The 16,763-nt window shown below is 48.7% G+C and overlaps 1 protein-coding gene across 3 annotated transcripts in view; it reads left to right on the forward strand.

Moving 5' to 3' along the window:
- SFXN5 (sideroflexin 5) overlaps positions 1-16,763 on the forward strand; it is a 425,941-nt gene that overhangs the window by 201,418 nt on the left and 207,760 nt on the right. For all 3 annotated transcript variants that reach the window (XR_010785791.1, XR_010785792.1, XM_066572844.1), the window contains exon 12: positions 8,139-8,224. Coding sequence is in view for 1 of the 3 variants with exons in the window: in XM_066572844.1 (XP_066428941.1) it covers positions 8,139-8,224 (86 nt within the window). In the remaining 2 variants the exon portion in view is untranslated. The remainder of the gene's footprint in view (positions 1-8,138; positions 8,225-16,763) is intronic.

Below are 16,763 nucleotides of genomic sequence, written 5' to 3' on the forward strand. Positions count from 1 at the left end.
CTATCTATCTATCTATCTCATATCTATCTATCTATCTATCTCATATCTATCTATCTCCTATCTATCTATCTATCTCCTATCTATCTATCTATCTATCTATCTATCTATCTATCTATCTATCTCCTATCTATCTATCTATCTATCTATCTATCTATCTATCTCCTATCTATCTCATATCTATCTATCTATCTATCTATCTATCTATCTATCTCCTATCTATCTATCTATCTATCTATCTATCTATCTATCTATCTCATATCTATCTATCTATCTATCTATCTATCTCATATCTATCTATGGCCGCCTGCAGATGGGCGAAAATTCTGCGGCGGGATTTTCCGCGGAGTTTCCGCCTTTGGAAGCTGCAATAGGATTGCGTTAGCAAACGCAATCCTAGGCAGATGGCCGCGGTTTGTCCGCGCGAAATCTCGCGCGGCAAACAAACCGCGGCATGCTCCATTTCTCTCGCAGAGCCCCGCACAGAAACGTCGGCTCCGGTCTGCGCATGCGCCAGCTCCGGTCTGCATATGCGCTGATCTCTGCAGGCGCTCGGGTCGGGTCCCGCATCGAGAATCCTCGCAGCCAGATCCGACCCGCCCATCTGCAGGTGGCCTATCTCATATCTATCTATCTATCTATCTATCTATCTATCTATCTATCTATCTATCTATCTATCTATCTCATGTCTGTCTATCTATCTATCTCATGTCTGTCTATCTATCTATCTCATGTCTGTCTATCTATCTATCTCATGTCTGTCTATCTATCTCATGTCTGTCTATCTATCTATCTCATGTCTATCTGTCTATCTATCTATCTCATATCTATCTATCTATCTCATATCTATCTATCTATCTCATATCTATCTATCTATCTCATATCTATCTTTCTATCTCATATCTATATCTATCTATCTATCTCTTTTCTATCTATCTATCTATCTATCTATCTATCTATCTATCTATCGCATATCTATCTATCTATCTATCTATCTCCTATCTATCTATCTATCTCCTATCTATCTATCTATCTATCTATCTATCTATCTATCTATCTATCTATCTATCTATATCTATCTATCTGTCTCATATCTATCTGTCTCATATCTATCTCTCTCTCTCATATCTCTCTCTCTCATATCTCTCTGTCTGTATACAGACACATTACACTGAGTTGTTATATATAATGTGGTTGAGGCTGAATGGAGATGACATTGGTTCTGAGTTCTGCTGCCTGCATGAAGGATAAATCTGCCATCACGTTTCCTCTATTCACTAAAGCTGCGCAGATAGCGGAGTTATATTTACACTGAACTTCATATAGAGGAGCATATGGCGGAGCAGGATTCTCCCGCATAATCAGTGATTCATCGCCGCCAATAAACGCCCCCTCAGATACGTCTGTTCTGCCCGTCAGCCAAAGCCCATAGATAATGCCGAGCGCTTCCTATAGAGACCAGCCTCTCGTCTTCACATGCAGGTTCACTTCCACAGCTCTGTTCTGCGTCTCCTATCTTTCTTCTACAGTAACTGATTATCAGAGATCACACACAGCCTTGGAGTATACCATGTTGCACTTTTAGGTCTGGAGTCGCAACCGTTACTTCCTGGGATCTGGGGTCTTGGTCGGCGCTCCCCGGGGTCTGGAGTCTCGGACTTCCCTCCCCGGGGTCTGGAATCTCGGCCGCCATTCCCTGGGGTCTGGAGTCTCGGCCCTCGCTCCCCGGGGTCTGGAATCTCGGCCGCCATTCCCCGGGGTCTGGAGTCTCGGCCCTCGCTCCCCGGGGTCTGGAGTCTCGGCCTTCGCTCCCCGGGGTCTGGAGTCTCGGCCCTCGCTCCCCGGGGTCTGGAGTCTCGGCCCTCGCTCCCCGGGGTCTGGAGTCTCGGCCCTCGCTCCCCGGGGTCTGGAGTCTCGGCCCTCGCTCCCCGGGGTCTGGAGTCTCGGCCCTCGCTCCCCGGGGTCTGGAGTCTCGGCCCTCGCTCCCCGGGGTCTGGAGTCTCGGCCCTCGCTCCCCGGGGTCTGGAGTCTCGGCCCTCGCTCCCCGGGGTCTGGAGTCTCGGCCCTCGCTCCCCGGGGTCTGGAGTCTCGGCCCTCGCTCCCCGGGGTCTGGAGTCTCGGCCCTCGCTCCCCGGGGTCTGGAGTCTCGGCCCTCGCTCCCCGGGGTCTGGAGTCTCGGCCTTCGCTCCCCGGGGTCTGGAGTCTCGGCCCTCGCTCCCCGGGGTCTGGAGTCTCGGCCCTCGCTCCCCGGGGTCTGGAGTCTCGGCCCTCGCTCCCCGGGGTCTGGAGTCTCGGCCCTCGCTCCCCGGGGTCTGGAGTCTCGGCAGTCTCTCCCCGGGGTCTGGAGTCTCGGCAGTCTCTCCCCGGTGTCTGGAGTCTCGGCAGTCTCTCCCCGGGGTCTGGAGTCTCGGCAGTCTCTCCCCGGGGTCTGGAGTCTCGGCCGTCTCTCCCCGGGGTCTGGAGTCTCGGCCGTCTCTCCCCGGGGTCTGGAGTCTCGGCCGTCTCTCCCCGGGGTCTGGAGTCTCGGCCTTCGCTCCCCGGGGTCTGGAGTCTCGGCCTTCGCTCCCCGGGGTCTGGAATCTCGGCCTTCGCTCCCCGGGGTCTGGAATCTCGGCCGCCATTCCCTGGGGTCTTGGGTCTCGGCCTTCGCTCCCCGGGGTCTGGAGTCTCGGCCTTCGCTCCCCGGGGTCTGGAGTCTCGGCCTTCGCTCCCCGGGGTCTGGAGTCTCGGCCTTCGCTCCCCGGGGTCTGGAGTCTCGACCTTCGCTCCCCGGGGTCTGGAGTCTCGGCCGTCGCTCCCCGGGGTCTGGAGTCTCGGCCGTCGCTCCCCGGGGTCTGGAGTCTCGGCCGTCGCTCCCCGGGGTCTGGAGTCTCGGCAGTCTCTCCCCGGGGTCTGGAGTCTCGGCCCTCGCTCCCCGAGTCTGGAGTCTCGGCCCTCACTTCCGGGGGTCGGGAGTCTCGGATTAAAACGGGTCTCATTCCCATTTAAATGAGCCGTTCCACCCACAATTCCCAGTGCAAACTGAAAGCTGCTTGTTACTGTCATCCATTGCAATATTTGAAATAAATCTTTTTTTTAAGTATTTTATAAAATACTATTTATAATCAACATTTTATGTAGGTTACATATGAAGATAATGTAAGGGAGACAATATCATAGTAGCTTAAGTGACATAGTAAGACATCGCTGCTTCTGTCTCTGTACCGCGCAAGAGTTAATTAATATATAAGAAATGGTGCAATCCTTTAAATATCTTTGATACAATAGTTTGACATAGATTTGGGTGACGGTAACAAGCACCTTGCAATCTGCACTGGGAATTGTGGGTGGAACGGCTCATGTAAACGGGAATGATTGGGCCTCTGCCCTTGCGGTCACAGCATGTAATAAGAGGTTCATTCTCAGGTGGCTTTACCAAGTCTTAATATTTAAGGGAAGGGCATATGACGTAATGGTGAGGTGAACCTGACTGAACTGAGACGCGTTCTCCGTGTTTGTCCTGAAATGTGAGCCCTGAAAACATAAAAGCAGATGATACATCACATATAACCTGGTTCCCGGCCTTTTGAATTCGCTGTTGGTAGATAATCCACCCAGCCGTCCTGAAGATGGGAGATAAAGCAGTGGAGATACTGCTCCAGAATCTGGTTAGTTCTCTCGGTCTGGACTAAGGATGAAAGGCAGAGGACAGACTCATGGTAATTCCCAGGGCTGTGCAGAAGGGTCTCCAGAACTTTGGCGTAAACTGAAACCCTCTGTCCAAGATGATATCAGGAATTCCATGTAATCGGAAAGCTTCCCGGATCATCAATTCTGTGGCGTGCTCGGCGGTAGGAATCTTATTTATGGGGATGAAGTGAGCCATCTTCGTGAGTCGGTCCATGACAACGAGGATGGTAGTCGTTCCTTTCGAGGGGGCAGATCCACTATAAAGTCCATCAGTATAGATCCCCATGGCCTTGATGGGACTTGAAGATGTTGTTGGAAACCCAGTGGGGAAGCTTGTGGCATCTTGTTCTGGGCGCATACTTCACAAGAGGTGACATACCTTTTTACATCCATCCTGCAATCGGGCTACCAAAAGGAACGAAGCAAGAGTACTGAAGTCTTTGTGACCCCAAGGTCGTAGGCCAGCTTGCAATCCTGATGCTGTTTAAGGACTTCAAGTCGACCAGCCGCAAGAACATATAGTTAGTGTTCTCGCCTCCAAAGTCCATCCTTGAAAGACAGCTTCACATCCTTAGAAGCACAACCCAGGAAGGAGTCATTTTAATATCCTCCCTTAAGCCTTGTTAGAAGGTCTTCAGAACATAGGATACCCAAGAAATTTTGGGGGGGACAGAATTGTGTGATCCGTATTTGACTTCTCTTCAGGCTCTGAAAATATCCTGGACATGCATCTGCCTTGCCATTTCGGGAACCGGGCTGTAGGACACAACAAAATTAAACCTAGAGAAGAACAGATAAGCTTCTTGGCAGTACTGGGAAATTCACAATTTTTATGGTCAGTAAGAACCATTACTGGATGGTTAGCTCCCTCCAAGAGGTGCGTGTCGCAGCCTGTTGGTCGTGACAACATCGAGACATGGTGGCCTCAACACAGGCCAAAGACCTGGTGCCTTCTTAAGCAGGTCAAGGGTTAATGCACCATGTGCAGAGTCTGCTGGTGCTGTCTGCCTTTGCTGCATGGATGCATGCTGGGTTAGCCATGCCTGGGAGTAGGCTGGAGGTGCGGTTTTCTATTCATTCTGCCAGTGTTCAGGTGCAGAGGGGCTATATATCTCACCCCTCCTGGTGTTCAGTGCTGCTTATTCTGTTCTACAGTGGAGAACTTGGAGTTCGGAGCTCTGCTGTGCTGGGTGTTTATAACTTGCAGATAAGTAGCTGCTGGTTCCTTTCCAGTTTGTTTTGTTGCTTTTTATTTCTGTTTTGCTTTGCGTGTCGGTGCATTTCTCCTGGGGTTACTATAGGGATAATCAGGGCCCAGAAAGAAGACCGCTGGGCCGCCTTTATAGAGGCGACGTCCCCGCTTTAGGCAGGGACCTGTTACCTCCCTGCTAGGTTAGGGACAGGCGTCCTTTCCTGGAGTGGTGCTAGCATCCCACATAGCGTGGTGTGTAGCTATCTGCTACCGTATGTGCGTTCTCTGTCTCCTTGCGGAGTGTTGCTTTCTGGTATCGCACGGGCATACCTCTGGGTTACGTATTTTCGGCTGTGGTGCGCACTGTTCGTCAGTGTAATAGCCGATTTTCTACAGTCGCGGTTATCATCACCCTGCATCCGTGCTGCACAGATTTAACAGTGCGATTCTTAATAGATAAGGTAGATCCCACAGCGGAGTCGGAGGCGCCCACCTCCACGACAAAAGGCAGTTCTCATTTTGGGTGGACCAGCACTGGTGCTGAAGTAAACAGAGTCTTTAGTTTCTCCAAAGCGACTTGTGCCTCCGGGGACCAGGAGAACGTATGCACTTCCTTTGTGAGGGAGGTGATGGTAGAAATTTGAGAAGAACTTAATAAATCTGCTGTAGAAATTTACAAAACCAATCAGGCGCTGTACTTCCTTCACATTTCTTGGAATGGTCCAATCCAGGATGGCTTTAATCTCGTTGGAGTCCATACTTAAGCCATCAGGGTAGATAATGTATCCCAGGAATTGCATTTGGGTCTGTTCAAACTCACACTGCTCTAACTTGATGTAGAGGTTATTCTTTTGGAGTTGTTCCAAGACCCCCTGAACGTGCCTGCAATGTTCCCCCAAATTGTCTGAGAAGATGAGGATGTCGTTGAGAGATGCCACTATGAATTGATCCAACAAGTCTCAAAATACATCATTGATAAAGTGCTGGAAGGTAGTGGGAACATTGCAGAGACCGAACGGCATCACTAGAGATTCGAAGTGTCCATATCTTGTTCTGAAAGCCGTCTTCCATTCATCTCCGGGGCGGATCTGTACTAGATTAGATGCCCCTCTGAGGTCCAGTTTAGTATAGACCTTGGCTGCCCGAAGCCTCTCCAGCCATTCTTGGATTAACTGAAGAGGATAGTGATTCTAACAGTAATCTTGTTCAGTTCCCGGTAGTCGATGCGCGGCCGAAGAGTAGAGTTCTTCTTTTTAACAAAGAAAATGGGTGTTCCTGTCGGGGTAAAGAGGGCCGGATGAAGCCCTTCTTTAGATCATCATCCAAATGTTCCCGAAGGGTCTTGTGGGCTGGCTTCACACGGGGCGGATGTGCCGCGGAGTTTACGTGCAGAAATTCGCTGCGGCAAATCCGCCTGTGGCCGCTAATCCTGGGACTAGCCAGCCATGTGGACAAGATTTGTCAAAGTTGGCAGAAGGCGGCGCTACAGTGTGGAATCCCGGGTCGCAGCATGTCTATTCTTTTTTTTTTTTTTTTTTTGTGCTGCAGCCTTGCTCTCCTCTATGGGAGAGCCAGCCGCAAAATAAAAGCATGCGGCGAAGCCGCTCCAAGCCCGTGGCTAAGTGCCGCGAGTTTTGAAGCTGCGCTTTCCCGGCAGAAATCTTGTGGTTTTACCTGTAACAAGACCGTGAGGTTTCCGCTGAGGATACGACCCATGGGACTCCAGCCTAAACCTGGCTCTGAGAGATTGTAGATGGCTATCTTCATGTTTTACTCCCGGTAGTTGGCTCCAGTCCCAGCAGTTGTAGCACCGCTCCCGAGCCTGATCCATCCTTGCAAATAAAGAATATGACGCTGTACAGGAAGGGGTTAACCAATATCTACCCTCATAAATCATATAGTAAATTGCTATGACCGTCCAATACTCCAGAATATCTGATCATCTGACTCCAGGTTAAAACGAGGATGATACCTGGCAATCTTCAAACAACGGGGAATACCTTTAGGCAGGATACCCCAGGCCCTTATGCTACCTGTAACCCAGTGTGAAATGTTTCCCCCTGCCACAAAAACCCCAAACACTAATTTGACAGGCATTGGAAGCGCCAATACACAAGGTACCCGAAACATATCTGAACCATTGGGACTTGTGTGACGTAACAGAGTAATAGTTCCCCCAGCAGCCAAAGTGACTGTGTTAATAATCCCAGTAGGAAAAGTGACCCCCAATGGTGGTCCAGTAGTCACACTTACTAAGTTAGTGACCCTGTTAGTAGTCACACTTACTAAGTTAGTGACCCTGTTAGTGGCCCCAATATGAATAGTGACCCTCTTTAGTGGCCCTTTATTAATAATGACCCCCATATTGGTCCCAGTAGTAATAGTGACCCCCATTGTGGCCCTAGTAGTAATAGTGACCCCTATATTGGCACCACTGATAATAGTGACCCAGTTAGTGGCCCTAGTATTAAGTATTGTCATAGTGAAGCTAGTAGTATTAGTGATGCACATAGTGGCCCCAGTATTAATATTTACCCCCATAGTGACCCCAGTAGGAAAAGTGACCCCCATAGTGGCTCCAGTAATTATAGTGACCCCTTAATGGCTCCAGTAGTTATAGTGACCCCCTTAATGGCTCCAGTAGTTAGAGTGACTCCCTTCAGTCTTCAGTAGTTATAGTGACCAACATAGTGACCCCAGTATTAGTAATGATTTCCATAGTGGCCCCAGTAGTAATGGTGTACGCCGTAGTGGCCCCAATAGTAATGGTGACCCCTATAGTGGCCCCAGTAGTCATCATGGCCCATGCAGTGGACCACCAGCCAGGCAGCAACCTCACAAGCATTGCACTCACTCTAGTCGGACCGCCGCTGCACTGTGATCGCCCTCCACCCAGCATCTGGATGCAGGAACATAGATACCGGGAAGGGTAAAAAAATCACAGGCTGATTGAAATTGTTGCCTAGCCGACTCACAGCTGGCAGTTATTGTTTACTGGCCGGGTGGCAACCCGCCAATTCTCTGGGGTCTTGCTAACTGCTGACTAAAATAGTAAGCTCAGGTTGCCTCATGGCAGGGACACTCCTGTGTTGAGGATAAAACGATGCCTTTTGATACTGATAATGCCCCTGTGCCCTTTGTAGGACGACATTAAGTCATTCCATCGTTTGTCCACCAGGGGCAGTAGACATAACAGTTACATGACACTGGGCAAGATGCAACAACTGCTTGTTCCTTGTGGCTTATCTCCTTTCTAACCCTCCTTCCTATGTCTTTCCAGGCGCTGCTAGAGACAGCTCTCACCAGAGTGGTGCTGCCCATGCCTATCCTAGTTCTACCTCCCATTATAATGGCTGGACTTGAAAAGTAAGTGCATTGTCTTCTGGGGATATCATGTAAAGACTAAAATGAGGCTACTTTCAGTTGCTTCTTGACACCCCTGCCAGGTCCTCCTGCCTCCATCTATAGTCCGGACTCCAGGGAGTCTTCCACTTGTCTACTAGCTTAGAGGCGCTCATGAAGACCCCTCGGGCAGATGGATGCGGGTATATGTAAATACACGTACAGAGAGTCTGCAGAGTCGCGTAGGTGCCGGATCCTCTACAGGGCTGCGCTGTGGGGTTTAGTTCTTAGGCTTAGGCCCAACGTCCACGGGCGGATCTAATTTGTGAGTTACTCGCGCGGAAGATGCGCAATTTAGGCCATCCATAGGGAAGTTGGGTGTCCGCACATGAATTAAAGCATGCAAATCACAGCATGCTCCATTTCAGTGCAGTTCCTGCATGGACAGCTGCCATTGAAGTCAATGGAAGCCGTTTGATCCGCGGCCCACAGATTCCGCGGGAAGCAGGAGTTTAAAAAAACTGTACTGTGATTTGCGGTGGGGTGCCGGCCCGTGCTGTTACACACATCCGCAGAGAAGAAAATAGAAGACCTGGACGGGTAAGCAGGGCCCTCGGCCGCGGGCAGCGTCTGACTCCGCTTGTGGAATCTCACCCACCCGTGGGCATTAGGCCTTAGGCAGAAATTATGCACGCGTTTCCAGGGAAAATACTATCAATAGTTGATCGTCTGGGGTCACCGCTGGGCAGTCTGTTGGATCGGTTGATTGGATGCCCATTGACAGGCCCATGAATGTACTGGGGTTGGGGTGGAAGTCGCTGCTCTGACCTGTGTAGTGGCCGGCGCTTGTTGATATCTGTGGGACCCCTGCCTGCAGTTACAAGCGCCGGCCACTACACAGGTCAGAGCAGCAGCTTCCGTTCTGACCCTGGTGTATAGTGGCACTGTCAGCTGACGCCTGATCAGTGGCGGACACCAGCCAATCAGCTATTGAGGAGCTATCCGGAGGAGACGTCGGCAATAGTCTTCTTTCCCAGAAAACTCCTTTAAGTTTGGTTTGCATCGGCCGGATGGGGTCTGTCCGGGCAGTCGCTGCATTAGGAGCTCCTACAATAGTAAGATGTCACATTATTATTAGCAGCAGTCCAGAAACTGCAGCTCCACGGAGTAGGATATACTCAGTCACGACCCAGCGGCCTCGCGGTGGGAGTCACCTCACTTTATTTGTAGGAATGCACTGCGTTTTGGCGTATCACAAGCATGGATACATACACAGGTGTATATATATGTAGATGGTGTTAGCTTACCCAACAGTGGTCCGTAGCAGACGCCGGTGAACCGTCTCCCTGTTTTAGCAGCGATCACATGGGTCATGAATAAGTATATCCTAGTCCGTGAGCGCAGGGAATTTTTTCTACTTTTATCCCATGGATGATACTCTTGGGCCACCGTGCCGGGAAGGCTCCATTCTCCCAGCCGCTCACCCGGTCATCTTAGATTCCGGACGAGGATTATCTTGATACACAAACCCGGACACTAGGTGCCGGTGGATCCCCAAGGACGTATGGGCATCCCACCGGGGGGCAGGCGGGTGCATTGCATCTCCATCTATCAATAACCGTGGGATATCTAACGAGGCTCTGATATATGTTCTATTATTCCCGTTTTCCACGCGATTCATAACTGGTTGATTTTTACGGAGGGCATAGCGACTTGTTTAAGATGGAAAGACTGAAAAAGGAGTGGCTGAGTTTACTGAATCAACTCCATTCGGAACATGCACAAGAAACTAGATGACCTCAAAGGTATGGAGGCTATATTGGCCACAAGAGCCAATTCCTACAGAAGGGGCCCAGCAGCCAATGGGAAACCTTCATTTAAAAATTCCATTAATGACCCATGGAGACACTCGTTGGACTGGGTTTTCCTATGTATAAACAAGGCTAATTCCCTAACACAGAGGGGCCTTAGGGTTACTTTAAAATCGGCCTTCCCTAATGATATGACATTCACAGGGGAGCGGCCAGTTATGTTAACGACCTTCTCTGATCTAATGATTGACAAACTCATTGAAAAAGACAACAATTACTTGTGTCTGCTATCAATGACCTCTTGTATTGGAGCTCGCTGTGCAGTGATATGGATACCATATACACCCCCAACTCACCCATATAGTAGAGATACCAACACTATCCCGTACAACTCATAAACTCACTAGAGATTATAAGGACTTCATGCAAAAGAAGTACTTTCCAAATGAATATAGGAATAACAAGCAAAACCGAAGGAGAAGTCCGTAAAGAATGTTATTAATACAAAGAAGCTCTGGTCGGGGGAGACGGGAGAATACATTAAAAATAAGAGAGAGAGGATGTAAAGAGACCCACCGTACCTCCTATGACAAGTAGTGCTTTGTGAGCTTGTCCATCCAGAGGAGAGTCATATAAAGAAACCCCACCCCGAAAATACAAAGCGCTCTGACACCCCATATAGTGACATGAGAAGTACAAGAACTCCAATAGAAGAATATACAGCAAGTCAGAAGCCCAGGCCAAAAAGAAAAAACAGAATGATACCAGGGACACCGAATAGAACATCAGGAATACTGCCGGATGGGAACCAAGAAGCCCCAGGAGAATCCTTCTTCCTTAATAAATCTCCTTGCGATTCCCCACCGAATTTTGAATCAATTGCCTGTCTGAGTACGTTGACAAAAACAAAACTACAAGACCCGCTAACTCCATCACCACAGATTCATGTGTTAGGGGCGCGCCCCAAAAACACCACCCATTACCACAAAAGGCAAAACTATCCCAGTAAGAAAGAAAAAAGTTTTGTCAGCACAGACCTCCAGTCACCGGGTCAAAGACCAATCAATACTGTCGCCCCCTAACACCAAAATCTCCAAAAAAAACCTCAAAATGAGCAAGGGGTTAAAGGGGAGAAAAAAAGAATGTCACCAGTAGGAATTAAAAAAGCTCCAAGGAGTGGAGCTTGTGTCAAAGCGTCTCATGTGCCCAGCGAGAAACTCCAATGCCTTTGAACTCTTCGTGGATTTAAGTCAATATATAAGAAACATGACACTTAATCGCTATTTCATTATCAATAAGGAGAAAAAACCGGAGGAAAAAAGCTTGAATTCAATCTGGAAGAACCAATTAAAACAGATCTTAAGCCTACAAGTAAGTTTGATCCTACGGAGGCAAAAAGACCCTCCATGGACATGTCCTATCAAAATGTACTACAGGACTTAGGAGGTATGCAAGATAAGAACAAGAAATGTACCGAGTCCAACAGAACACAAAGAACTAACAGAGAAAGAAGATCTAGTCATCGGAGGGGGGGGGGGTATTGTTATCATGGACATAGACATGATAAGGAGTGCAGGAGAACTCTGGAAGACATAGATCAGTATCCAGGACTCAGAGAACCACCCCACGGCAGAAATCTACAAACTCTCAAGAAAGTGATAGAAGGAGGAGTGGATAAAAAAGGATAGCAGATATAGAAGAGAGATATACTTTGCAACTAGAACCAGAAATTCCATATTTCTACCACTTGCCCATAGTGCATACAGATACAGCTAGCCCACCAGGAAGACCCCTTATGTCCGGGATCAATTCCGCCACAGTCGATGTCAGAGTCCATAGACAAGCAACTTCAGAACTATGTTAAACTCCCCACACACTTCAAAGACACCGGCCATTTATTAGGCATGATAACAAGTTTTAAATGGAAAGACACATATGGTGGTGCTCCTGGGAGGTGGAGGCGCTATATCCCAGCATCCCTCATGACCTGGGAGTAATGGCCATAGGAGATCCCCTCAATCTAGTACAGTTTATACAAAATCTATCAGCTTCATTCTTGAAAATTATGACTTTTTACACAAGTTATTTTATAAACCGCAGAGGGGAACAGCGATGGGGACGAAATTTGCACCTTCATATGCAAATTTATTCAAGGGGGACTTTGAGAAAGTCCTTTTGCAACTGGAAATAAAAAATACTCTTTGTCTCCCCTTCTCACTCTTCCCGCTGCTCCAGTTTTTATCTTGTCCGTGTGGAAAATAAAAATAAACAGCTGGTGGTCCAATTTTTTTCTAGCATTGCTTAGCAGTGACCGGTGTAAGTGGACCCCCAGCGTCCGAGCTCGACCACCGCCCCATTGACTGTTGTGGGACAGAAGAATCGAATGCAGTGGTGGTCACATTCAGGGTGCACCATTTACAGGATCACTGGAGGCCCAAGCAGCTACATAGGGGATAAATGTCTTTGGGGGTCAAAACCCCTTTAATGCTCTTTTTGTTTTGACAGCACCCAAGGGTGGCGAGGCATATTTATACTTGGTGCACAGCAAAATAGAAGGTGGTGCTCACAGCCGTTCTGTAGAATAATAAGACTTAGACCCCGACTGACTGCAGCGCTGAATTTCCTGTATTGGTGGATCTCCTTGGTCATCATCTTACTACTTATGTTGGAGGTTTGCATCTTGTAGTCTAGTCCAGATCGCTCCCGGAGCCGCTCCTTGAGGCATCGCTGCTCTTACGACGTCATCCTCCTCCGTATGGAGGTAAAAGTCACCGGGCCTGCCACGTTATACCAAGCTAACTCCAACCAATCTGTATGCTCAGCACACGCTTTACGGCACTATTCCTTCAGTCTCATGGACCCAACAGGAAGTTATGGAAATCTTGGTTGACCTCTGTAGCCCCTGCTAAGGATCTCGACTCCCTACTGATGGCATCTACTAATGTGTTCGCAGATAAAACAAGACTCATTGCAATTCATGCAGCTTCCTCTAGTCAAGAATAGTCTTCATCGCCTTCATAGCTTAGTCAATGAATAGGGCAACTTTTTTGGCTTCACACAAACCCCATTTGGAGATAATTGACTATTTGCACCTCTCAGAAGCTCTTGAAAGCTCTAAAGGAGAAGAGGTAATTTCAGGGGCGCTGCACCCCCTTGTCTTGAGAATTCATGGGGATCCTCAGTGACTCTTCTGAAGGTATAGGACAGACTTGGTACTGATCGTATTATGGTTCAGTGATTGTGGATCATGTTATAATGTCTACAACAACAGTATTCATGTTTTCTGCTTTAGAATAGTCTACAAATTACACCACGCTGCAGTCATTGTCTGGCATAACATAATGAAGCAAGCGCTAGACTGTTCCTCCTGTTGATCTGCATAACGCCTGACATGTCTTTATCTTTTCGCCATAGCTGTCAATAAGTCACATGTATTGGAGGATAATTATTGTTCTTCTGCAAGATCAAAAGCAATGTTTGGTGTTGAGTACCTTAAGAATGTGTCGACTTCTCCACTTTATGCCACGCCATGTGTTTACATGGAATGTAGCGTTACCTTGACTGGCCCACCAGGTCATTTCTACGCTACTGAAGAGTGCTCTAGGGAATTTGGAGATGTGATATATGCCATGATCAGTCAGTACGGATATGGGGCAGGAAGTCATTATAGTAACATGGGGCCTACAGTAGACTGTGCCTGGAGGTGTTTGTACAGAGGGAATGAAGAAGAACATGAGCAATGCGGAATGAGAAAGAACATAACCAGGGGAAATGAGAAAGAGCTGGACGGGTAGAGAATAAAGAAGAACATAACCAGGAGGGATTGAAGAAGAGCAGGACCAGGAGAAAACGAAGAAGAGCAGGACCAGGAGGGAACGGAGAAGAGTCTGACTGGGAGGGAACAACAGGCATGAAGAGGATGGAACCAAATAGAGTATAACCAGGAGGGAATGAAGGGGAGTATAACCAGGAGAGATAGAAGAAGAGCCAGACCAGGAGGGAATGAAGAAGAGTATAACCAGGAGAGATAGAAGAAGAGCCAGACCAGGAGGGAATGAAGAGTATAACCAGGAGAGATAGAAGAAGAGCCAGACCAGGAGGGAATGAAGGAGAACATGATCAAGAGAGGCAGAAGAGCCAGACCAGGAGGGAATGAAGGAGAACATGACCAGGAGGGAATGGAGAAGAGTCTGACTGGGAGGGAACAACAGGCATGAAGAGGAAGGAACCAAATAGAATATAACGAGGATAGAATGAAGAAGAGTACAACCAGGAGAGATGGAAGAAGAGCCAGACCAGGAGGAAATGAAGGAGAGTATAACCAGGAGAGATAGAAGAAGAGCCAGACCAGGAGGAAATGAAGAAGAGTATAACCAGGAGAGATAGAAGAAGAGCCAGACCAGGAGGGAATGAAGAAGAACATGACCAGGAGGGAATGGAGAAGAGTCTGACTGGGAGGGAACAACAGGCATGAAGAGGATGGAACCAAATAGAGTATAACCAGGAGGGAATGAAGGGGAGTATAACCAGGAGAGATAGAAGAAGAGCCAGACCAGGAGGGAATGGAGAAGAGTATAACCAGGAGAGATAGAAGAAGAACCAGACCAGGAGGGAATGAAGAAGAGCATAACCAGGAGAGATAGAAGAAGAGCCAGACCAGGAGGGAATGAAGGAGAACATGATCAGGAGAGGCAGAAGAGCCAGACCAGGAGGGAATGAAGGAGAACATGACCAGGAGGGAATGGAGAAGAGTCTGACTGGGAGGGAACAACAGGCATGAACAGGATGGAACCAAATAGAATATAACGAGGATAGAATGAAGAAGAGTACAACCAGGAGAGATAGAAGAAGAGCCAGACCAGGAGGGAATGAAGGAGAACATGATCAGGAGGGAATGGAGAAGAGTCTGACTGGGAGGGAACAACAGGCATGAACAGGATGGAACCAAATAGAATATAACGAGGATAGAATGAAGAAGAGTACAACCAGGAGAGATGGAAGAAGAGCCAGACCAGGAGGGAATGAAGGAGAACATGATCAAGAGAGATTGAAAAAGATTATAGCCAAGAGCGGATAAGCAATAGTCTGATCATCTGTGAATGAAGTGGAGCATATACATGAGGGAATGAAGTGAAGTGGCATCAGAAAGTTATAAAGAAGAGCAGCAGAAAGTGGAATTAAATAATACCCTAAAGCCAAGGACACACTACTGTATTACGGACACCAATTTGTAACGGTGGGGAGAGTATACAGAGAATGGCGCGATCGAGGGATACATCCAGTGAAAAGAGATTCTATGGATGGAAACAGCTCATCACTCAAAGGGGTCGGAGGAGGATGTCAGGAATCGTTCTGACCGACAGGCTGCACAGGCAGCTGAATACAACGCTGGAGCTCCGACTAACATGTCCGAACGCACAACTCGCCGTTCCTCCACACGGATGGTATAACAGCAGACGACCAGTTCCAGCGCCATTGTGTGTAAGAGAAACAGAAAGACTCCAGCGGGCAAAAGAGCGCAAAACTTGTATCACTGAGCAGCGGGAAAACATCTCCTGGTCAGATGGAGACAGATTTCTGTTGCATAGTGCTGATAGTGACTCAGGCAGCATGAATCGCTGACCCCTTCCTGTCAGCCGGTCAGCACATGTCAGCACCGCCATCTAATCTGCAGCGACTACAAGAAGCTTCCTGTCCGCAGGGGCCGGTATTCCTGCAGGAAGATCTCATCACCGAGTGGGATCTGTGTCTGCTATGTCTATTATTGTGCAGAGCGTCTTCCTGTTAAATGAGGAAGCTGTCTGTAGGAGAAAATCTCTGTAAGCAGCAGAATAGTCGCGGTAAATTACAAGTCTTATAATAAATTGAGTCTAAAATATACAAAATGTCAGTATACACAAAGTCAGCCATGATACAGTCTCTCCTAATGCTCCCTTTTTTGACCACTTAATCTCTACCGCTCTTATTCAGTATTGATACCATATGCAGCATACAGGCCTGTCCATAGGACTAGAGATGCCCTGATGACGGCTGCCTGCTGCTCCGCTCTTTCAACTTGGATATAATATCTTTAAAACTCATGTGGAAGTTTTAGATGTTGAGAGGGTATCTGGCTGTATCTGGCCTGGCCGTGTCCAGCGGAGTTTGGCAGTGTCTGGTGCTGTCTGCAGTGTCTGGCAGAGTCTGGCCTGGTGGAGCCTGGCTGTGTCCAGCAAAGTCTGGTGATGTCTGGAGATGTCCGGTGGAATCTGGTGGTGTCTGGCAGAGTCTAGTGGAGTCTGGCGGTGTGTAGCGGAGTCTAATGGTGTCTGGCAGAGTCGTCAGTGTCTGACGGAGTCTAGCAGTGTCTGGCAGAGTCTAGTGGAGTCTGGCGGTGTGTAGCAGTGTCTAATGGTGTCTGGCAGAGTCTTCGGTGTCTGACGGAGTCTAGTCGAGTCTGGTGATGTCTGGCGGAGTCTAGTGGAGTCTAGTGGTGTCTGGCGGCGTCTGGCGGCATCTAGCGGAGTCTGGCGGTGTCTGGCGGTGTCTGGCGGAGTCTGGCGGAGTCTAGTCGAGTCTAGTCGAGTCTAGTCGAGTCTGGCGGAGTCTGGCGGTGTCTGGCGGTGTCTGGCGGTGTCTGGCGGAGTCTGGCGATGTCTGGCGATGTCTGGCGGAGTCTGGCGGAGTCTGGCGGTGTCTGGCGGAGTCTGGCGGAGTCTGGCGGAGTCTGGCGGAGTCTGGCGGAGTCTGGCGGAGTCTGGCGGTGTCTGGCG

This window comes from Eleutherodactylus coqui, chromosome 7 (assembly GCF_035609145.1).
Source record: "Eleutherodactylus coqui strain aEleCoq1 chromosome 7, aEleCoq1.hap1, whole genome shotgun sequence".
NCBI classification, from domain to species: Eukaryota; Metazoa; Chordata; class Amphibia; order Anura; family Eleutherodactylidae; genus Eleutherodactylus; species Eleutherodactylus coqui.